The sequence below is a fragment of the Quercus robur genome, chromosome 6, assembly GCF_932294415.1.
Source record: "Quercus robur chromosome 6, dhQueRobu3.1, whole genome shotgun sequence".
In the NCBI taxonomy this organism is placed as follows: domain Eukaryota; kingdom Viridiplantae; phylum Streptophyta; class Magnoliopsida; order Fagales; family Fagaceae; genus Quercus; species Quercus robur.
The window spans coordinates 20,667,195-20,692,095 of record NC_065539.1 but is presented as its reverse complement, the minus strand read 5'-3'; the positions used below and the strand labels follow the sequence as shown (position 1 = coordinate 20,692,095).

The following is a 24,901-nucleotide window of genomic DNA, read 5'->3' as shown; positions in this document are numbered from 1 at the left end:
CCGACTCAGGCTGATTCGCGCTGAATCGGTCCGACTCGGGCCGTATCGGCTTGAATCGGCAGTATCGGCCGATTCAGGCCGAAATTTAAAAAAAAAAAAAAAAAAGGTGCAAAACGCACCGTTTGAACTAAATATTAAACCCTCCTTCAGCTCACTTCACACAAACACACCAAATTCAGCTCTCTGCCTCTCACTCTTTCCGTCACTCACTCGTCTCTCACTCTTTCTGTGCTCTCTGCCTCTGTCTCTGATTTGTGATTTATGATTTGTGAATCCTTCTTAGTTTTCAATCTTAGTTTTATTTAGTTAATATATTAACTATAATGTGAAAAAGTATTTAGTTAATATCTTAGTTTTTGTTAATTAATATATTAATATTTAGTTAATATCTTAGTTTTCAATCTTTGATATGTTTGTGTAATGTGAAAAAGTATGCTTAACAATATATTAAAAATATAAATAAAAATATTTTTAATAATTTTTTAATCGCCGAGTCCCGCCGCACCCGCACCCAACTTTTTCAAAAATTGCCGAGTCCCGCACCCGCACCCGCACCCGAGTCCCGAAACGCACCCGTGCTTCATAGGTCCTTGATCTCTTTGCAGGTTCTGATATTTTATTCCATATTTAAAAGCTTTAATGTTGTTTAGAAATTTTACTAAACAATTTAGGGCGGCCATTTATTGTTTTTCATTGTTACTGCCCTCACATGCTTGGGCTCCATATTGCAGTTGAAGTGCAGCTGAACTTGAGGCCATAATGGCAGCATCTTTGTTGTATTTACAAGATTTTAATGAGGTTTTGTGATACCCATGAGTGAGCTAGGATTTATTAAGCTTTGGGTTTATCCATTTGAAGGTACAATATAGTGTTGCATTATAATGAATTGAATGTTTGTAACCTGTTCAGAAATTCAACATTATCTGGGGTCTTTCAAAGGTACTAAAGATGGATTGATAAAATTTTGCTGAGTCATTTAGATTTAGTAGTAGTTACAGTAATTTTAAGTGGAATTGTTTTCTCCTTTTATGCTTTCTAGCTACTTTTCATGGGAAAAAAAAAATTAGTGAAAACATGCATATTCTTTAATAAATTATTGGCATCGGAATGAATGTCAAGGCTTGCAAATATGATTACTCTTCTGGAGCTTCATTTTTTTGTCCCCAATCTTCCAACAAGTACATTCTTTAGCTTTTTTATTCTATTTTCTCTGGGGTGTGGTCTTTATATGTGGATTTCATGTCCGTGTGGCTGTTACTGGTCAACAATTTTGAGCTCTTGGGGTCTTCTTCGTTCCATAATAGTTATACCATAAATGTTTGAGGGATCTTGTGAACTTCATTAGATATAATTTACTAAAAACATTTTATAAAATTTTTGAAGCTACTCTTGTATATTGGTCCTCCTGGGGCATTGATAATGTATTTGATAGATACAATGAGTTTATTGTGAACTTCATAGGAAGGAAACTATATGATGGTCTTTTTTTTGGTTGGATGTGGCAGGGTTTGATGATAATCATTAGCTTATATACAGTTTTTTTTTTTTTTTTTTTACATTAATATCTTTAATTTTCTTTTTTCCATCCAAATAATGATCATCATAGATTATATTATATATTATGGATTGGTAATTTGGTTTGGTAGTTATGAATATTTTAGAAAGCAATGCAAAGAAAGAGAGTTTGTAACGACAATCGTTAACGTAGTTTATGCCGTCATATTGGCATGGAGGTCTTATAGAAGTTCAAAACAGCAAGATGAAAACACTTCTCAGGCACTTGAAGCCCTCTCAGAAGTTGGATGTGAGGACTTCAAAAATACTAGAAGTGTGTGAAAGACTAGAGGCTAGGTCGTCAACTAAGCATTCTTCTTTCTTTTTGGACGATTTGCCTCTGCCTTTTGGTGGGACACGACTGAGAAGGGCAAGGCTGGTGGGGGTGAAGATGACAGAATGTAGAGCTCTTTGTGATTTGTTTTATCAGACAAAATCCAGAATTTATCAAACAAATCACAAAGAGCTCTACATTCTGTCATCTTCACCCCCACCAACCTTGCCCTTCTCAGTCGTGTCCCACCAAAAGGCAGAGGCAAATCGTCCAAAGAAAGAAGAATGCTTAGTTGACGACCTGGCCTCCAGTATTTTTGAAGTCCTCACATCCAACTTCTGGGAGGTTTCAAGTGGTTGAGTAGTATATTCATCTTGCTGTTTTGAACTTGTATAAGACCTCCATGCCAATAAAACTGTATACATGCTAACAATTGTCATTGCAAACTCTCTTTCTTTGTATTGTTTTCTAAAATATTCATACCTGCAAAGAAACCATTACCAATCCATAATATATAATCTATGATGATGATTATTTAGATGGAAAAAAGAAAATTAAAGAGATTAATGTAAAAAAAATTGTATATATGCTAATGATTATCATCAAACTCTGCCACCCCCAACCAAAAAAAAAGTTCATTGTATAGTTTCTTTCTTATGAAGTTCACAACGAACTCATTGTATCCATCATCAATGCGTCTAGGCAGAGGACCAATATATTAGAGTACTTCAAAAAATTTATAAAAAAATATTCTAGCAAATTATATCCAATGAAGTTCACAAGATCACTCAAACATTTATGGTATAACTATTATGGAATGAAGAAGATACCCCTAAACATAAAAAATTTACTAAAATACCTCCAAAACTTAGAAAATGACTAAAATACCCTTGAAACCTTTAAAATGACCAAAATACCCCCTAAACATAAAAAATGACGAAATACCCTTGAAACCTTTATAATGACCAAAATAACCCCCCTAATTAAAAATTGACCAAAACACCTCATAAACCTAAAAAATAACAGAAATACCCCCGAAACCTAGAAACTTACCATAATACCCCTAAAACCTATAAATTAATACATGAGTTTTATGTACTAAACTCAATTATGTCCATCCCAAACCCACCTATTTGACACCCGTAAATAATTTTGTTCGTATGGTCATTTTTGTAAAATTGACTCTCCTATTACACCACAATCTCAATGAATTACTAGCAATCAGTAATCTGTGCAATGAATCAGATATACAACCAAGATTGTGACTTCTTATTTCATTTTTTTTTTCTTTTCTATTTTAAATTATAAAGGATAGTGAATTCACATGTATTGGGACTCAAAGGTGAGTAAGAAGAGTCAATAACAAACATGGTCTAATAAAATATAAAGAACATACTTAGGGCTGGAACCATTAATTTTTATCTGGGGCACTTAGTTGTGGTACTAAATAGATTAGTCATGAAAAACCTCCCACTATGTGCGTTTGTATATATATATATATATACCTTATCATCTTTAAATTTCAATAAATATACAACAAAAGAAAATCTTATGAGTTCCACTGAGACTTTTAGGTTGGGAAAACCAAATAAAGTGGTCATATAACATTTTTATTGTCATTTTGTTCTTGTGAGATCATATTCATGGTGCTTTCTTAACTTTAGGTCATAAAAAAAAGGTTCCTCTAACCTATCTATGGTGATTTCTTGACTCTTGATATCCAACATGTTATTATGAAAAAAAAAAATGTTCTTTATAACTGTGAACTCATGATTACCATTGCTTTGACATTTAGAAAGAGCTCTAAAATTCTCTGTTATCACCAAAAAAAAAAAAAAAGAGCTCTAGAATTACTCCACATATTATAATTTTACAATAATAGAGTAGGCAATTAATAAACCAGTAAGCTTTGTCATGAATCAATTCTTGTGAAATTCATGGATGATTTTTAAGTCATTTTGGAGGTTTTGGGTTATTTCGGTCAATTTTTAAGTTTTGAGAGCACTACGGTCATTTTTTAAGGTTCTAAGCGTATTTAAGTCATTTTTAAGTTATAGGGTCATTTCGGTCATTTTCTAGGTTTCAAAGTTATTTCGATCATTTTTTAGGTTTTAAGGTCATTCAGTTATTTTTTAGGTTTTATGGGTATTTTTAGAGGGTTTCGAGGGGGGTATTTTGGTCATTTTCAAATTTTAGGTGATATTTTTGGTCATTTTTTAGGTTTTAGGGGCATTGCAGTCATTTTTTAAGTTTTAAGGGTATTACCATCAATTTTTTAGGTTATATGGGCTTTTTGGTCATTTTTTAGGTTCTAAGGGTATTTCCATCATTTTTTAGGTTGTCCAATGTGACAATGAAACTATCAAATGTGAGTACAAAATAATAGATCCATCTAATGTGACAAAAGTGTGGTCATATGCGATGTTAGTATTATAAAATGTGACAATAAAAATGTCAAATATGAGTAAAAAAATAAAAGAACCACTGAATGTGAAAAATTGTAGTCAATTATAATGTTGTTACTTCCTAATTTGATAATGGAACAATCAAATGTGAGAAAAGAAATAATGGAACCACCGAATGTGATAAAAATAGGGTCATATGTAATGTTGGGACTGTCCAATGTAACTATGGAATTGTCAAATATGAGTAAAAACTAATAAACTACCAAATATGACAAAAGTACGGTCCTATATAATGTTGGTACTGATTAATGTGACAATAGAACTATCAAATGTGAGTTAAAATAAAAATAAAGAAACCACTGAATATGACAAAAGTACTATTGGTTGTGATGTTGGTACTGTTTAATGTGGAAAAAATTGTAAACTGCCAAATGTGATAAAAGTACAGTTATATGTGATGTTAGTACTACTTAATGTGACAATGGAATTGTCAAACGTAAGTAAAAAAATAAGGGAATCACAGAATGTGACAAAAGTACGGTCATATGTGATATTAGTACTGCCTAATATAACCATGGAACTGTCAAATATGAATAAAAAATAATGGAACTATTGAATATGACAAAAATAATGGTCATATATAATGTTGGCATTGCCCAATGTGATCATGGAACTGTAAAATGTGAGTTAAAAATAATGGATCTATCGAATGTGACAAAAATATGGTTATATGTGATATTAGTACTACCCAATGTGACGATTAAACTATCAAATGTGAGAAAAAAAATAAAGGTATTACTGAATGTGACAAAAGTGTGGTTAAAACTAATGTTGGTATTGTTTAATGTGCCAATAGATAAGTCAAACTGAGAAAAAAAAATTAAGAAACCATTAAATGTGTCAAATTACAGTCACATATAATGTTGGTATTGCCTAAAGTGATAATAAAACCGTCAAATGTGAGAAAAAAATGTACCACTAAATGTGACAGAAGTACAGTCAAATGTAATATTGGTATTGCCTAATGTTACAATGTAATTATCAAATGTAAGGGGGAAAAAAAAAAGGGAACCTTCAAATGTGACAAAAATGCAGTCATATGTGATTTGATACTACACACTGTGAAGATGAAACCGTCAAATGTGATGTTTTGATAATCTGACATAGCAGGTTGAATCTTACCTCGATAGAATTACTCGTTGGTCAAACGTGAATTGATGCTTTTATTTGAGGTCTATGTTATTGGGGCATTATCTTTTGATATTTTAAAGGTCATATTGCATCAACACTTAATTTATAAGATTGTGGAAATTCATTTCTCATTCACTTTAAGAAATTTCATTTGTTTTTGAATTTTTAAATTTTAACAAGACCTTCATTCTCAATTAGATAATTTGAATCTTAAAAAACAAGTATAGGATTATGATATCTTGTGAAGTCAATGGCTTGAATTCAACTTAAGCTATGATTGTTTTGGAGTGTTGTACAATACTTGAAGTCTATTTCATTGCCAACACTATTTCCATACAAGTCTTGATTTCCTATTTCATGTGCAACACTGTTTCCTAGTTTTTCATAGCAATTTTTGTGCAAAGCAATCACTACTAGCCAGCCTAACTTAGCATAAATAGGATAGAGGTGCTTCGGCAATTATAGAGAAAAAAGAGAGAGTGAAATAGAGAGATTGGCTGGTGCATATTTGTAAGAGTTCTCTAGTTTAGAATAGGGTGCAAGGTTTTCTCTATTCTTTGTATTTGTGAGAGAGCTATTAGGTGTATTAGGGATTGGGTGTGTGTGAGAATATTGATATACCAACTTGTATATCTCCATATTTTGATTAGTAGAATTTCTTCGCTGTTGCCCGTGAATGTAGGCCAAAAGCCAAACTATACAAATCCTTGGTGTTCTTTTGTTTGTGTGTGTTTGTTTATTTTCTGATTTTGGGTTTGCTTCTTTCCTATTGTTTAATTCTTGAAGATCTTTTTATAGTAATAATATTTTCACAATCAATATTGAGGTGGGAGTGCTATCTGGAGGTGATTTCCTACAATATATCAAACCTTTATTATATTTATTTTCATTTGTGATAAAAGTTTCAAGGAAATTTTTTGAATTTCATATTATTGATTGAGTTATTGTGAAAATTATGATTTTTTGATAATGGGTATGCCCACCCCAGTTGAGTATGTATGTTTTTATGGATAAGATAGATGGTTTTGTTTATCTCTTTTTCTAAGATTATGACAATTTTTTTTTTTTTTTTTTATGTAGGGGTTTTTTGCTTCGACAAAGATGATACAAGAATTTAAACAACTTTTTGGATAGTTTGGGTCAATCCAGTCGCAGGTCAAATGGGTTCGATTCAAAATAGGTCATTTTAAGTGGGTTAGGAATTGGTCAAATCAATCAGGTTTCAGGTCGGGTCAAGTCGACCCGTATTTTTCACATGAAAGTTTTTTAAGAAAAAAAAAAGTATTTTCCATTTGGAAAGTAATGTAACAAATTAATTAATATAAAATGCATTACTTTGAATTCATCATTCATATCAGGAATGAGCTCAACTAAACAAATTAATACTTTTTCAATAAGTTTAAAATTTTACAAATTCCAACGTTACTATCCAAAAAAAAAGGCACAAAAGATAATTAAAACAAACACACAAGTTTCATTTCTACACAATATAAACATCTCAAAATATAAAACAAAATTACAAATGCCTTATCGGATAACTAATTTGACAAAGAATAAAAATATATAAGAAATTTATAATCTTGAAAACTAATTTTATAATCTAATATCAATTGTGGTTGGCACTCTATTTCAATTTGAAAATATACATTAAAATTTGATTGTTTACTTATTTATACATGATCTCTTTTATGAATATCATATTATTGTTAAGCAACACACACTTTAGGAAATATTGTAATTTATTTTGAAAAGCCGTTTATTTTGTACATGAATTGTTAAAAAATGGGTCCAAGCACTCATAATTTTTGCTAATTTCATTGTATAGCCTTCACTCTTTTCGCACTTATGAATGTTTCTCATACATGTCTATAATTTTAAATATATGTTTTTAACTCTAGTGTGACCAAATTATCTGGGCATGTATTTTGCTATTTGATATTTAAATTTTTTTACTCATTATAGAATGCTCCAACCATTTATTTTTCAATTCATTTGCATGTAATTATGTATAGGTCTAAATTATTTCCTTAAAACCATTGTATCTAAATGATATTAAATATATATTTTTGAATGGCGTAATCCAAATATGTTAAAAAAATTGATGATTTTTTTTAATGAAAAAAACTTTAATAATGTCCATTATATATTACCAATTGAGTTTGACTTGTGTACAGTAAAACTCACAATAAACAATTAAACCAACAATGTCTTAATTTATTATTTTTTTACCACAAAAAAGTTTTAAAAAATTAGTCAACGGCCGAGAGAGAGAGAGAGAGAGAGAGAGTTTTTATGAAATTTGATTTCTACAATGAAAATGGAGGAGGAGAAAAGCGTGTCCTATTTTTATTGGATAGTCCAACCAAATAAGTGTGCTAATGTGGGGAGAGTGTCTCATAAGATACTTTCTCCTTGCCAGCACCTTGGGGCCATCTAAGGGATTCTTCCTTGTAATAACCCTGTGTATGTGTGACAAGGGGACTGCACATGCCCAAGGGAATAGTCAGATACTCAAGAGATGTGGATACCCTTGTTTACCAACCCGTAATCAACTCGATGGCATCAGGTTTCCAACGAGAAGACCCACCACTGACTGCGAAAACTAACTATCAAGTCAAATCTGACTCGGTTGGTCAACAATCGGATTGAATGAGGCCGACAAAGATGCTGTTGGAGGTTCCTTTTGGTGGCGACATGTATTTTTCACCGAATCTTCGCCGGATCTAAGCAAAAAAAAAAAAACACTGAATTTGAGCCATATTTATGCAAAACCCACTATATCGAAGTCGGATCTTAGCAAAAACAACGAGATCTTCACCAAAAATAACAAGATCTTTACCGGATCTAAGCGAAAACCACTATGTTTTTGCCGAATCTAGGTAGATCTGGCCTCTTTCAAGGGCTTAGTTACTTGGATCGGGGCTTGGGTTTTTGAGAAAGAGACTTGCCACCCGACCTATCGACATCAGTTGTGGAACTTTGAGACCCACCGCCAACTGCCTCTCTTCTTCAATCAGACAGTTTTGGTTCAGGTGGCTTCAGGTTGGACTAGTTAGTCGAGTCATTGTTGGGATGGATAGCCTTAAAAATTATTTAAGTTAAAATATTTTAAAATAGAATTAAACTCAATTATTCATAAATAGTAATAATAACTTTGTGCGGGCCAAATTTTGGTTAATGGGCTAACTCCTATATTGGGCTCACAACTTATTTGTTATTGTAGGTGTGCGAATATCCTAAAATGAGAAGTTCCTTTGAAACGAAATTAGTGTTTGTGACTTGGTTACCTATTCTCCCTTCAAGGCAGTTTGTTCTCTCTCTCTCTCTCTCTCTCTCTCTCTCTCTCTCTCTCTCTCCACAACCATGTCATCTATGTATACCTCCACCGTGCTCCCAATCTTATCCCTGAACATCCTAGTCATCATCCTTTGATAAGTTGCCCACACATTCTTAAGGCCAAAAGGCATTACTGTATAGTGGTAATTGGCTTTAGGGATTATAAAGGATGTCTTCTCTTGATCCTCGGTTGCTAGTGCAATCTGATGATAGCCGTGGAAAGCATCTAGAAAGCTCATCCTCATGTGCTCGCATGTTGCATCTACTAACTGATCAATTTTCGGGATTGGAAATGGATCCTTAGGACATGCCTGATTAAGATCAGTAAAGTCCACTTAAACCCGCCACTTGCCATTCTTCTTCTTAACCACTACAATGTTAGACAAACATTTTGGGAAAAAGACCTCCCGAATTGCCCCAGCTTGTTTCAGCGTTTCTACTTCTTGCTTCACGGCTTCAACATGTGGCTTAGCCAACCTTCTCGGCTTCTGCTTCTTAGGGGGAAATTACGGGTCTACGTTTAGTTTATGGGTAATAAACTTGGGGTTGACCCCGGGGACATGATACGGACTCCAGGCAAACACATCCATATTTTGTACCAAGGTCAATAACAAATCCACCCGCTCTTCTTGCCTCAAACTTGCACCTATTTGAAAACTCCTATTCTCGCACGGAAGTATGCTAAACTTAACTAGATCCTCGGCGTTGTCAACGCCTCTGCCTCCACGGGTTCCTGTAATTGCTATAACCATTCCTACTCGACTGATTCCTTCTGTTTAATCTCCCGATTAACCGCCGCTACCAAACATTGTCTTGCTACCTGTTGATCTCCTCTTACAACGTCAATCCCTTGCTCGGTGTGGAACTTCACCTTCACATGCAAGGTGGACAGTACGGCCCCCATAGCATGGATCCAGGGCCGTCCGAGAATCGCAATGTATGGGGAGAAGGAGTTCACCACAATGAAGTTTACTATCACCTCTTTCCCTTCAGTATTAACGGGCAGAGAGATTTGTCCCTCTGGGATAACCATTCTACCATCAAATACCACCAAGGGAGTGTCGTATTTAGACAAGTTTTCAACCTTTAACCCCAATCCCTTGTACAGATCGGGGTACATCACTTTGCTCCGCTTCCTTGATCTACTAACACTCTTTTTATTACAAAGCCACCAATTCTAGCGGTAACTATTAGGGCGTTGTCATGCGATTGAGTCGTCCCTTCCAGGTCTTCATCCCCAAACTCAATCAGCCCCCAACTCATCCTTAGCTTCTTCCTAGGCCAAGTGTCACTCTTAGAATTCTCTACCGAGACTACACTTAAAACCCCTTTGCATCAACTCAAGTTTGTGCTCATCGAAGTTGCAAGGATGACTTCAATCACTCCCAACAGCGGTGGGAGTGTACTCCTTTGAGTTCTCGATGCCTGCCCTGTAGCGTTGCCTTTAGGCGCTACCACAAACTCTTTCAAATGCCCAGATATTACCAATTGCTCCAAATGATCCTTAAATACTCTGCATTGTTTAGTAGTGTCCCTTTTCTTAATGATACGTGCAATATAAGTTTTGAATCTTTCTTACCAGATCACCTCCCATCTTACTCGGCCACCTGAAATACAGTTCATTCTTGATTCGTTCTAGAATCTTATGAACAGGTTCCCTAAACATTACATTGACCTCCTCGGTCCAAACATTAGGCTCTTGGATTCTTAGCTCTCTCCTCGGTCTTAGCTTAAAGCCCCTTGGCCATGAATCCTTTGCATACTGCGAAGTGGCAAGCGCCTTGCCTTTGCTTTACTGTTAATCATCCTCCCACCTTTTATACTCTTCAATTCGCCTCATTAACTAATGCATACTCTCGAGGGGCCTCATGGTCAACAAGTCTCGCAACTTCGAGTCTTGTGGAAGTCCTAATTGAAAGGTGTTGGTGGCCACCTTTTCATTGCCTCTCCCAATTTCAATGTAAAGTTCCCAATATCAGTTGTCATAGCTCCAAAGAGTTTCCCTAGCCCCTATCTTCATAGATAGCAACGCATCAACTAGTTGTGGCACTCGGCTACAAGTCATATACCGAGCCCCGAATTCTTGAATTAACTCACCGAAACTATGTATTGACCATTTCCTTAATCAATTGAACCACCTCAAAGTCGTAGGCCTAAGACTGGAAGAGAATACTTTGCACATAAGCGTGACATTCTGGTTGTACAATGACATCATTCGAATGTAATGGCTAACGTGTTCAACAAGATCGGCCTTACCATCATATGAAATGAAAGGCGATCTGTTAAATCGTTTCGGCATCTGCTCACATTCAATCTCATTAGAAAACAGTGATGGGCCGCTCTGCGTAGAGCCCGGCTCATTGCATCCATCGCCGCACTATGATTCCTAGGTTGCTTAGGAGAAATCGACAATCGCTCGGCAAAATCCCGCGATGTCTCTCTTGATGAGCGGGAACCACTTTGGTGAGAGAACTCTCCACTACTTTCCTAGGTGTTGCTAGATCTTTCAAGGGATTCATCACGATTCCTTCTTCAACGCCTTATAACACCCACCTCACTTAAATTTAATTTAATTGCTTCTAGAGTGGAATTGATGAATTATTTAATTCATTTTTAAGGTGATATTATTTATATTATAATCCCTACAAAGAAAATTAATAAAAGAAGATGTAACGTGAGAGTTATTTTGTTGATTATTCATATTTAACTTTTAGTCTCCTTATCAGTTAAGGAAAAGGATAAGAGATTAAAACCTATTTGGATTAGGAGTTTAAGTGTTATTGAAATCCTTTTAGAGTTCTAGCCTATCTAAACAACCTTAATTTGAGTTTAATTGGGAATTAAAGTCTTGGAAGCTTATTTAAGTTTTAGTGGGTCTTAAACTCTAGCCCAAGTATGAGTGTTTTTTAAGAGTACTAATTGGAGTGGGATTAATCTTCCTACACTGAATTAGAGTGTTATTTTAGAGGTATATATATTGGGTCTTTTAAGTTAGTCACGTGAAAGGTAGAGAGAGACGTTGGATGCTAAAAGCTACAACAAAAAGGATCATTGCCAAACTTGACAAAGACAACATCAAGGTAACTTCTAAGGAGCTAACTATAGATTTTGTGTGTGATATCATAGGTTAAAGATACATGTTGTTTATCTCCAAACAGTAGAGTCGATATTACAATATTACATGGTGCAAGATATCTTTAAGTTGATGGTATAGGATTTCTTGAAGTTTCTGCGCTATGACTTAATTAAGTGGTATGATAGGCATCTATATATATGTAGAGAGTAAAGAGTCATAATTTATGTACATAGCATGGTGAGTCATAAGATTACACGATATAAATACCCCAATTGATATCGAAATCCCTATATCCAATTTAAATAGACTATCATGAGATGTAAGTAAATACTGATGCTTGTGGATTATTTCGGATCTGATGGTAAAGTATTAAATACTAATGATAAGCCTTTGGTTAGAAAACATTGTTAGGATCTCACGTGTAGGTATGATGTATAGAGGTCAATATATGATTTTGTAAGAGGGATAGCATGAATGGATTATATAAATAGAGTAAGTATGGCTTAACTCAGCAAAATCATCTCTATAGCTAATGCAAGAGCTTTTGGTGACTGCTTTATTTATTTTCTTTTAGTAAGAGGATTTTTAATTAGTAGTGGAAAGCTTAGCACTTAATAAATCATCTATTTATCTATTAGGTTCAAGTGACATTGGCTTGGATAGTTGAGGTCTAAAGTGTTTTGGTGATTTGAGGTAAGTGGACTTCAGAACATGACGTCTCTCACGATATATATATACATATATATTTTTTGGTAAAAATATATTTATATGTATACAAAATTGCAAAAGTGAAGTTTCAAAAACTTATACCATTATCAATGCTTTATACACATACTTGAATTTTATTATTTCTTGTATATTACTTTGAAACTGTATATGTTAAGAATGACTCAAAACTATATTTTTGAGAAAGTATTTGTTATATGATATATGATTGGTATTGACAATATTGTAATAAAGTAAGAATGTTTTCAAACGGTCAGCTAGACAAACTACAACATTTGTCAACACAGGGTTAAGTGTTGGTCTTCGGCTGATGTAGTGTTATTGTGGTGTGGTGCAATGTTATCATTTGCTCTTTAGAGCCAGTGTTGCCTGTTTGAGGTTAGTGTTATTGTTCCCAAAGGAATCACCCACCAAGTGTTTAGCAGTTTATGTCTTTGTCTTGCTAATATTTAATGTTTTCCATATCAAACTATTGTTTTATCATTATTGGCCTTCACAAGTGGAAAAATTGTCTATTATTATAGTATATTGTTTCTACCCATTTAGTGTATTTTGGCTAACTAAAGTGGTTTCTATTTTATTTACTAATTACAGTGTTATAGTTAAATGTTTTGTTCCTAGCAGTTTTATAGAATATATAATATTATTGTTAAAACTATTTGTAAATTTTTTGTAAGAACTATATTTTGTCAATGATACTATTGTTTTGTTTTGAAAAACGCCTTCATGTTATGTAATCTCTTATTGGGCTTCTAGCTCACCCCCCTTTCTCCACCCTTTTAGATTAGAGCAATAGAATATCTTTTGGTGGTAGATCATTGGAGCCATAGACTGAAGACTTCTTTTGGAGTTATGTTAGTTAATGGACTGTTTTAGTATACTTTCTTAGGATGGTGAGTTTGGCATTTGTGCAACTCTTTGAGATTGTATTTGGAGACTTTATTGTTAAAATTTTTGTTTTTTTATGGATTTCATAGGAAAGAAATTTGATGGTTTGAAGTTTATTTGTGGATATTTAATTACGCTCTGTTCCATTATATTATTGTTGATTATTTATAGGAAAAGTTGTGCATCTAAATCCTTGGTATGGGTTTGGGGTGTTACATGCCTACCTTGTACTTCCAACTCCTTAACTTGTTTACACAAACGCTCTAATTCCTGATCCCTTCTATCATAATGCTCCTGCTCGGGAATATCGGACGCTAATTGATACAACTGCGAGGACCCTTCTCTAAAGCCAGGCCATTCCCATTCTATTCATACCAGCGATCCTAATCTCTTTTTTGCCTCCTTTGACCGACTGTCTGTAGAACTCGCCAAATGCTGGTCAGCCATACTCAACAATAGCTTATTTCGCCTAGAACTACAGCTAAGTAAAAGATCCCCACAGACGACGCCAATTGTGCGGGCCAAATTTTGGTTAATGGGCTAACTCCTATATTGGGCTCACAACTTCCTACAATGGGAAGTTCCTTAGAAACGAAATCAATATTCGTGACTTGATTACCTATTCTCCCTTCAGAGCAGTTTTTTCTTCTCTCTCTCTCTCTCTCTCTCTCTCTCTCTCTCTCTCTCTCTCTCTCTCTCTCTCTCTCTCTCTCTCTCTCTCTCTCTCTCTCGGTTTGTAGTATTCTGGTTTTGTACTCTCTAGTGCCTAACCCCCATTCTTCCTCTCCTTTTCCTATTTATACCCTCCCTTAGTGGAGTTGGAATGATTAATTTTAGTATTTATTATGCAGGTGGGGCCCTTCAGGATTATTCTTGACGTACCTAGGTCCCACCTTGGAAACGGGGATTCTAGGTTCTGGGACTTACAATAAAGGCCGAATGTTGCTCTGCGGTGATGTCCCCTAAGGCATTATCGAGGTACTCCCTGGACTGGACCTCGAACGAGATTGAATCCCGAGAACTAACAAATTCGAGGCCAATCTCTCGAGCACTATAGATCGGGCCCACCATGAGATTGGTACCAACCCCTTAGCCTATGAGCCTGTTAATAATGGATCGACCACCGTACAAACTTATAAAAAAAAAGGTTCAATAAAAGTAACACATTATTTTTCACTCAAAATTAAAGTTCAACCAACATTTAGATAAGAAACTAAGAGAAAAAGGTAAACACCATGGTTTTAAAAACCGGGCCAAGGCAAAACCGGATTCGCCTTTGGCTCTCGATTTTTTACTGGTTTTTGCCAATTTTGGGATTTTTTTCCAAACCGGACTGGTGACCAGTTCAACCAGTAGGAACGTCCGGTCCGGTTATCATAACCATGTTAAACACACACAAATACATACATACATACATACATACATATATACATGTGTGTGTATAATATATATATATATATATATATATATATATATAACTCATCATGTAATTAGGGATTATTGCATTTAATTGAAACCATATAGTTTTGATACTTACACAAATCACAAATAAATACATAGCACACATATTCTTGGAAGTGAATCTTTAGGCAAATAAGCTAAAGTTAAAAAGAATATTAAGGGAGATTGTTGAAACGATTTCGTTTTGCTTTGATCCGGAGGAAAGTTATTTCAAGCTCTCATTTTGGCTTCTTCCCTTTTTAATTTTGCCTATTCCACAATTATATTGAACAAAATATAGTAAGTTTATAGATTTTCCATTGTGAATAAAGAATATAATGAAGTTGTAACTTGTAATTGATGAAGAAAAGCGATCTAAACATTTTTGACACAACTCTCCAAGCAAATAAATAAAATGAAGAGAAGCAATTTCTCTAACAAGAATTTGGCATGGAAGTATCATTAAAATACCTTTCGTTAGTCATTAGAGGTATCCTGTACTTGTTTTCTTACACTTAAGTGAAAGTAACAATAAGAACATCAGGCTCTTTTTCAAATATTATCATTCACAGTTATACATAGTATTACATATGACTACACCAAGGAGTGCCTTTGAGATGCACACTTTTGTTGACTAAGCCGAAAAAGACTTAGCAACTAGCAAGCCCATAGTTAGGACCAATTTACTGTATTAGAGAGTCGGCCCATTTCTAGATCTTGTAATTCTTTTGAAAGTGATATACATACACCATTTGAATTCATAGGAGGCCAAGAGTTTTTAGTTGCTGAACATGCTCAGGCGGAAGAGCCGGGGGAGCCCAGTCAGATCCTGTCATCTCACCATCAACATCCTCGACCACATATTCCTGGAAAAGCAAATCGAATCAGTTTCACAACCAAGAATGAATAACCTCCTTATCAAAAGACTGAATAGCATTATAATATTTGGTGATGGCAAAACTTAAAATCATGAGTATAATATTATGACTAGCTCTGTAAAGTACTTTTGGGAGGCCAACAATTCATGGAAAAATACATGGTGAATGAGTAACATGAAAAGTTAAGCATGCCAACTTGCAATATATATTTTCATCAAGCCAGAATTATCACCAAAAAGTTGCATAACAAAGGGCATATCCAACATAATTTAGACCAAATTGCTGAAACATTTGCATGTCCCCATGCAAACCTAAAAAACAGAATACTTATCCAAAATGGGGAAAACCCCTAGAAAACATACATTTCTGAAGTTTCTATAGAAAAGACAACCTCACAAAATAAACTTGCATGCCTGCCAGATCCAGAGATATCTGATAGTCTACAGCTTTTAAGCTTAAGATGAATATTCTATTAAACACAAGTGTTCTAATGCCACGCCTCCCAATTGGATCCAAAAACTGGAACCCTTTTTCACTATTCCATCCTGATATTTAGTTCTTCAATGAAATATTACTCCTTTATTATATAATGATCCCTCTTATACACAGCTATAACCTGAAGGCCTACTAGTTTGAGTAGTTGAGTTTGACTGGTTGAGCTTAGTGCAACATGGGTCTATCAGCATATAGAGGACAGGTCATCCATTCTCACCTTTGTTAGCATCCTTTTCGCAAGAATGTGATAGTGCCGCTGCCAAATTCTTTGTCCAACCATTGTAGCCACCAACACACTATAGAATATCCCAATCACTGTAAAAAGTCCCAGAACAATCAAAGCCATTATAAATAATAAAGGTAATCCTGCTTCACCAGCGCCTCCTAAGCAACCACATTCACCTGCCATACTGGCACAACCTTCAAAGCATGTGGTGCAGTCAGTCCACATACAGAGAGTACCAGGTAGGTGACAGTCTGCACAGACTCTGCAACAATAAAATGAAAAGTTGAATCATCTTAGTCAATATTGATTTGCATTTTTTAGTTTACATAGATAATTTGTGAATATAATAGACAACATATTTTTTAGGTACAGATATTAGTGCTTAATGCATTATACATTTCAACCTTAAAAAAACTCCTAGGCATACATAACCTATATAATTATTTGACCATCGTACAATAATCGAAGTAGTAGCGCATAGGCAGATAGCAGGTGCACACAAATTGCAGCCTTTATGCAATAGATGACATAAAGGAAATACCAAGAAATAATTGTGAAACTATATATAATTAGAATGCCCACAATCATCATAGTAAAGCTGCCACGACATGAACAAGGATAATGCATCTTGAACAGTGATGATAAAAGCTCAAGGCACACTTGAGCACGAAGTCCTCATGAAGCCTAAGTTCAAAGTGCAAGTGCACATTCTATAAACACAACACATAAGTATTTCCAAGAGAAAAAAAAAGCTTGCTTTTTTTTCTTTTTCTTTTTTTTTTTTGGTTGAGATTGGCACCTCCAAAAAAAGCATGTTTTTTTGCTTTACTACACCATTGAATGAGCTTCACTTTAAGATCAAGCAGCACTTCTACCTTGCTGCTTTGCTCCTTAAAAGCTCTCAACAGTTTAGGAGTTAAACCCAAGATAGATTCTAATTTTTTTAAACACCTCCACTTTATATTTAAAAAACTCTATAAAATATAGACTGAAAAAAGAATGAGTTGGATAATAACAAAATGATATAGCAGCATACTGACAGTCTGACAGTACAACTTAAATCATCTGTGACAATTATGGCAAAGTTTCAAAGTATATATGGCAGAATCATACCCAGGATGACAGCAACAAAGACATAATTCTCGACAAGGCTGAGCCAAATCATTCCGCACCCTTCGATCATAACAAGTAATGAAGCACCCAGACAGCCCAAGCAGCGCAAAAAACAATAGAGCACCTATACTCGACAATATTAATGCATGAATTATTATTTTTTTAATAAATAATATTAATGCATGAATTGTCAAACTGAAAACAGCATATAATATTAATGCAAAAAAAAAAAGCTAAGGTGACAACCGATATATAGCCTTGTCATTAGAGTCAAATAAGAAAATAGACACATCCTACAATCAATGGATAAAACAGTACTTGATTGGTATCCATTTCCCAAGCTAAAATGTATCCAAAGATTCTGGTTGTAAGCAAATTCAGGTTCACCAGTCATCACCTGCCAATAAATTTATATCCCTGCACTTCCTTTTTGTCACACTTATCATTTACTTAACAGAAAAAGAGAAGTTTAAGTGTTCTAACTATCATTAATGGTTGTCATGGAAAATACCACTTTTTTATATATAAAAAATAACTAATAACTTCATTCAAAACTTTTGAGCCTTAATACAGTATGAAAATCATCCCAACATGCTCCAGGGGCACAATATAACCTTAAATACATTCAACCAAAATCATGATCAGAATCATTGTGCTACTTAAGAGAAAAAAAGGGGGGGCAACCAACTCCTCTGGTTCTTAAAAATAAAATAATTGGTCCCTGAAATTTAGAAGGTTGCAATTAAGTCCCCAAATAATTTTAGTGGCAATTAGGTCCTTCTTTCAATTGGATGTGACGAAAAGTGTTGGCAAAACAATTTTGATTGACATGACATATGCCATATGGATAGTTGTCCACATCACATAGCCACATCAATAAAAGAATTGTTAAATATTAGTTGGTTATAAGAACCTCTTATATGTTTGGGATTTGGTCAGAAAGGGGGAAGAAACTAAGAGAAAACAAAGAGATTTTCTTTTTGTTACTTTTAATTTTAAACACAAAATAATGCCACATATCAACAAAAATTGCCATATAATAATTCCTTTCTTGAGTGAGGTAAGTGTGCAGATATTTAATTGAACTTCTCTTAACATTAGCTACCACGTAATTATTTTTTTGTTTTGATAAGTAGCTACCACGTAATTATTACTATTATTATTTTGATAAGTAAAGCTACCATGTAAGAAATTAACACCACTCATTATCACTTTCTGTCTCTTAGACTGACAGGGAGGATGTAATTGCAATTTTTTAAATTATTTAAGGACTTTATTTTAATTTTTAAATGTTAAGGACCAAAATGGAACCTTGGGTAGTTTTCATAGACTAACTTAGTTGCTTACCCAAAACATAAACATATGTAAGTGACTGTACAAATAATTATGAACACAACACTATTCATATTAATGATGACCCAAAGTAAGAACAGATACACTAGCAAATTTACAGGATTATAGGTTGACCAGCACGGTTAACAAGAATCATAAAATTTTGGGGGGCATAAATATATACATTTTGACAACTATTATTTAGGTACTTAAAATTTTACCACATATGTAATAGAAACTAAGCTCACTGTCGAAACCCCATGCATGACGAAGCCAGGATTGCTTGTAAGTATCAATCAAATACACCAAGTACGCCAGTAAAGAAATCACCTGCATACAATGAAAATATAGACAGAGGACCAAATTATTAATATGCAATTCCTCTCACCAACAACGCCCCGCCACCCCCCCACACCCCCCCCCCCCCAAAAAAAAAAAAAAAAAAAAAACCAGAGTTAGAGAAAAAATTACATACAAACTGAACGGCCAGAAATATAAATATGATATCTCTAGTCACAAAGAATCGAAATTTCAAGGTTCGCCATTTCCTATCAGCAGCAACATGAACTCTCAGATGGTAAGGGGCCTTGCAGGTTGTGCAATGAGCAAAAGCAAACCCTTCCTGCAGAAGTCAAAGTGTGATGCAGATAAATTAAAAATGACACATTGGCAGCAATTCCTAAGGAACATAAGCATACATGCTAACAATTTGTATTGAACAACAGGCTACGCAAAGATCATCAAAAGCCTACCTCCAAGTAGATTATCTTATTGTAAGAAGTACGCCCATCATGAAATTTGCAGTTTATACATGAGACAAACAAAATTTGTGTGTGTATATGTGTGCATGTTATGCAACCCAGGATTCAGCTTGCCGACATGGCAGTTACCAACAGAATCCTTATCATGCAATCTATTGTGGCGTGGACCTCAGTTCAATTTAGCAAGCAACAAGTGTATCGAGAAAAGTTCACTTTATAAACCTTCGTCACATACTTCTACATGCTCTGAATCACATTCATATGCAATTGAATGCATATATAACCCTAGTTTGCAAGTTCTCCTCCCCACCCTTGTACCTGCAAGTGGTTACTCTAATTTCTAACAAACATATACTTAACCTTTGAAGTAAATTAAAAATCTTGAATGTCTGTCAGTCCAGATTTACAGGGCAAAAATGGATTTAAACCCAAAAACAACTAACATTGCAGACTCAAGCTACCGAAATCTAAACATGAAAAAAAAGGGTTAAGACCACTTTTGCTACAAATGTTCTTTAGCTAAGACCAATGACTAGCATAAGAAGTGTTTTTTTTATAAGACCACTTTCTACTATGCAGTTTGATCATCAGTAGACTAGTGGTGCAAATTCAATGACTGACTGATGGGTACATACTCTGGGACATCCTAGAATTTGATCAACAGAAAGTGATGGTGTAGTGACGATCAAAATTGGGGTTTATAAAGTTGATCCACAAGCATGAACCTCACATAAATGATTAAACATAGTAACCATGCTAAGACCAATGACTAGTATAAGAAGTGTTTTATTGATAACATAGGGAACCTTTCTAAAGAAGAAGAGCCCTTTGGACACACCTCTAGCCAGTAAAACCTACGAGCAACTGAACGCACTTGCCAGGATCAATTGCCGGGTAATCCAGGGGCATTTGCCCCTGACGGGCTAAGCAATTTATGCTTAAACCCAGGAGCAACTAGCATAAGAAGTGTTAATATGATTATCGTATGATATGCTCCTATCAATAGAATTAAAGATGGAAATGGGCACCCATACCCTTACGGCTCGCCAATGATCCAAACATTCCCGGTGTACATACTTCGATGTTCCTTTGCACTTGCAAGGAGCTATAAAATCCCTACCTGAGTGGAAAATAAGATAAAATCACAAGCAGATGAGCTTAAATTGTCCCACTCAACAATATATGCAAATGCAATTGTTTAATTGCCTCAATTAACTTGAATATACAGCTTTAAAAGGCAAAATTAACAATAACAAAGCACACTAAAAATTCATGTTAATGTTTCACCAAACTGAGGCTGATGTACTGGAACTAGACCTAAATTTCTTGATCAAAATTCTTAACACCAATTGTACAGTACAGAAAGAAACATAGAATCCAAAATTCTTAACACAATTACCATCGGTTTCGAGGCAAATTCTGCATTGAATTTGTTCGCCGGGGCCGGCCTCGAGGTCGATCTCGCTGGGGTCGGTGATCGGCGACGGAGCGACGAGAGGCGATGAGTCAGAGTGATCCGACATTGAATTGCGAACCAGAGAGAGAGAGAGAGAGAGAGAATTTTGATCAAGGTGTTGATGAATTTTGAGGAAATGCGTCTCGAAAAAACTAAGAATTCATCGAGGAAAAACCCTAATTTTCTAATATTCTCTCTCTCTCTCTCTCTCTGACCCTCTTTCTCTGTGTGAGCGTTGTTCTGAGAGGAAATTCAACGTCAGTGAGGTCCTTGATGACACGTAGGAAATAGTAGAAGAAGGAATAGTAAAGTCTCTGCAATGGTTGATGGTGGTGTTTTGAATTGCGTTTCCCAATTTGGACTACGCCTTTCTCCATTTGACCGCTATGTCCCCTCTTCACCTGTAATTTGTAATTTTCTAATTATTTTTGTGACGAAAATTTTGCCCTCCACTTCCATCCAGATTATTATTTGTTTAATTAAAAGTTTAAAACCAAATTATAATTTTTTTTGTTATAAAAAAAAAAAAAGATATTTTTTATTTTAAGGAAAGATAAATTTGTTATAACATAATTTTTATATATAAAAGGTAGGAAAAAAGTTATTACAGTATTTGTACATTATTTGAAAATATTAGCTAGTAATTGAAAAAAATTTTAGGTATTAAAAAATACTAAAATATGTAATTTAGTTTTGCCATAAGAAATAAACAAAGGTGAAAAAAAGCAATGTGATGGATCTAAATATAAATATATAATACTCTCTTATACAATATTTTTCACAATTTGTTAAAGTAATAAGTTATACTAGCCTTATCACAAGCTGCACTTATGATGAGGCTCTTTTTTATTTTTTAGTTCAATATCATAATTTGTCAATTTGAATTTGTCTATTGTTAGTAAGGTTACACGGGAATTAATTTTTAAGAAGTTAAAATTTAGCTTTTAAAAAATAAGTAAACTGCTGAATTTAGTGTATGCTAATTTTTAAATAAAGTGTGCGCTAATTTTTAGGAAAAAAATTTATGCTGTAGTTTTTTTATTTTGAATTTTGTTGAACTACAATTTTAACCCTTTTTTTTAGGAATAAAGATTATCAAATTAGATTAGGGGTATTTTTGATATTTTCTGAAACCGCTACTAACTTTCTGAATTTTCTTAATATATAGAGAAAATACATACATCATATTATATCATATTATTATATATAATAAAAGTTGGACTTAAACGCCATGGTTGCGTCACGTGACTTCACCAAATTGCAAAAATTTTATTAAAATTTTAGATTTTTAAAGAACTAAAAAATAATAGTATATTACCAGGATTCTAATTCATTCTTATCATCAAATAAAATTAGATTAACATTATTGTAGGGACACAGTTCGCGTGGGCCCACAGTAGGGTTGGGTTCACACGTAAATGGACCCGTACAATATCATTTGTAGAGAATGGGGTCGAAAGGCTAAACCATGTTTACTCAGCCGTGGTTTAGTTTAGTTGTTCATGCATGATCTAGAGGTGTTCACCCCTTTAGGTCTTTTTTTCTTTCCGGAAGAATCCCCCCCTTTCTTTAGGTTGTATATTTTCCTTTTATATTAGCATGCATTCAATTTCCTTCGTCCACGTGTAGGGTCGGACTTTCCAAGACTGACACCTGTCCCATCAGTTTCAGACCTGAGTTGCTGGGAGTGGTTGAGTAGGCCAAAGAAACACGACTCTGTGAGAGGCAAAGCTCTGTCTAGGGCCAGTAGTATTGGCAGCCTTTCCTAGATATTTTAGATTTCTTACAAGATTATCCCTATACCACTTTTGCCCCTTTCCTTAGTGTAGCTCTGGGCTAACCGAGGGCTGTACCTTCCTCGGCGGCTTCTATGGCCCATTAGTGCTTTGTGTTTATTGGGCTGGGACTACTATCCTCCTCGGCTTGGGCCTTAAGTATCCCCGTGAATAGGTGGATCTGGCCCATCTGTTGTCGGGCCCCACAATAGCCCCTCAAAACCCTGCTATCCAACTCTTCGGTTGGAAAGGTGGGTTTTGATAATACCGAGACTTTATTGCGGCTTATTAAGTTCGGCCCTTGATCAACGTCAGCGACTTCTCACCTCCCCAAGTAATGCGCCGGTCTACGTGACAATTCCCTTGACTTACGCATGAGGCGTTTATTCCGTTTGGATAGCCGTAGTGCGCTTTTAATGTCTTCTTTTTACGAGGTCTCTTAACTCTATCGGTTAAGGATGGCTTGGAGAAACGAAACGGTTTTGCATTTACTAGCAGATTTCTTAGAGGATCGGAACGTGTCACGTACCCTCGTCTTTTTCCCCTATATAAAGAGAGAAGATAAGAGGGTGATTCTCTCATATGCGAATCCCTTAGACTTTTCCCAGAATCCGCCTCTTCCCTCTGGTTATCCCTCATTTGATAACACGTCCACCACAGTGATCAACCATGAATGAATCCCTCCTTTCCCTGAAACACCATATCTTAACGAAACTTGAGATGGCTCGGTCGGGACAAGGATGGTGGAGACTCAAGGTTTGTCTCCCCATTCTTTTAGCCAAAATCCGAAGCAGGGACTCGTCATACCCCATTTCTGGTGTGACTGAGTCGAAAACCTCCCTTGTCATCTCCATCTGCTCTCTCATGAGCATACCTAATTAGGCTCCCCTTCTCCCTCTTTTGCTCCTTTTACTTTCTTTTCATTGCTTCACTCTTCTTCTCCTCCTTCCCGTTTATGTCCTCCATCTTCTTTTTCCCTTGCTTTCTTCAGCAACAAGAGCTTGCTGGAGTGCTTCCATGTGTTCCAATTCTTCTTCCTTGTCCTTCATTATTTTTGTATAAGGTTCTTCTCCTGATATGAGCAGTACTGAGGCATGGATTTCAGAGAGACCTTGAAGGCAGATTCAAAAGACACCTGATGGTTTACTTATTTGTATTACAGATATTGTTATTGTTTTTGCAGTTCATTTTTTGTATAGGCTTGTTTAAGCCCTTCCTTGTACGTTGTAACAAATTTTCATATTAATAAAAGATAGTGTTACTCTATTTCTTATGTCTTGTTTATATATTCTAACAAATGCGAAAGCGCTGCTCGGCATAATAGTATAGAATTTGAATCAGTAAGGACTAAGGACGAAGTAATCGTTGATAAAATGATGCCACGATAATTTTAACAAAATTATTATTCAATATAACAGTCCGACCAGTAAGGAATGAGACTTATCTTAAAATTAGCAGTGATGGGTGTCAAATGTCCGATTAGGTGTGAGAAGTATTTACCCGAGGACATGTTACCTCTCGGATGAATGGCCTCCTTAGGTTGACGATCATTAGGTTGCTCTGCCATCTCCACGAGGCGTGAGCATTAACCTTTTCCATTATTTAAGCCGAAAAGAATCCCTTCATTAGGGCAGCTGACTTCCAAAGAAGCTTAAGTCCGAGGACTTTGCCAAACCTGGGTTTTGTTCAGGACTTATACGTTTTATCTTACGTACTTGATTTTTCTCGGAGGCATGAGTCCGAGACTTGGGTTTTGTCGGTATTGAGTTTTACCTTTTAGCATGGGTCCGAGGACCATGCGAGCCTTAGGTTCTGTCCGAGACCAATGTCCGCACCAGTACTTGGTTTCCCTTATCTTTGAGCATTTCCCGATTCGCCCAAAATTGACTGTCCTCGGCCATGGCCGCTGCTCCGCGTCGGCCAAGGTACCTGGGCCCTTACGCCAAGCGGCCCCGGGTCCACGAATCCACCTAGC

General features: G+C 35.3%; 1 protein-coding gene across 1 annotated transcript; it reads right to left on the bottom strand.

Moving 5' to 3' along the window:
* Window positions 1–15,347: 15,347 nt before the first annotated feature.
* Window positions 15,348–21,493, bottom strand: LOC126733201 (uncharacterized). The gene is made up of 7 exons (XM_050436414.1): window positions 21,095–21,493; window positions 20,730–20,815; window positions 19,410–19,556; window positions 19,156–19,264; window positions 17,603–17,726; window positions 16,481–16,751; window positions 15,348–15,756 (listed from the first exon to the last, which is right to left on the bottom strand). Exons 1-7 carry the CDS (start codon window positions 21,216–21,218, stop codon window positions 15,649–15,651), a joined length of 969 nt encoding a protein of 322 aa, XP_050292371.1. The 5' UTR covers window positions 21,219–21,493; the 3' UTR covers window positions 15,348–15,648.
* Between the last annotated feature and the right edge of the window lie 3,408 nt (window positions 21,494–24,901).

Excerpts from the sequence above, each read along its gene's own strand:
- LOC126733201 (XM_050436414.1), bottom strand. The coding sequence starts at position 21,218 with ATGTCGGATCACTCTGACTCATCGCCTCTCGTCGCTCCGTCGCCGATC. Across the intron at positions 20,816-21,094 it reads AATTTGCCTCGAAACCGATG|GTAGGGATTTTATAGCTCCT; the intron begins GTAATTGTGTTA and ends TTTTCCACTCAG. Across the intron at positions 15,757-16,480 it reads CGAAAAGGATGCTAACAAAG|GAATATGTGGTCGAGGATGT; the intron begins GTGAGAATGGAT and ends TTGCTTTTCCAG.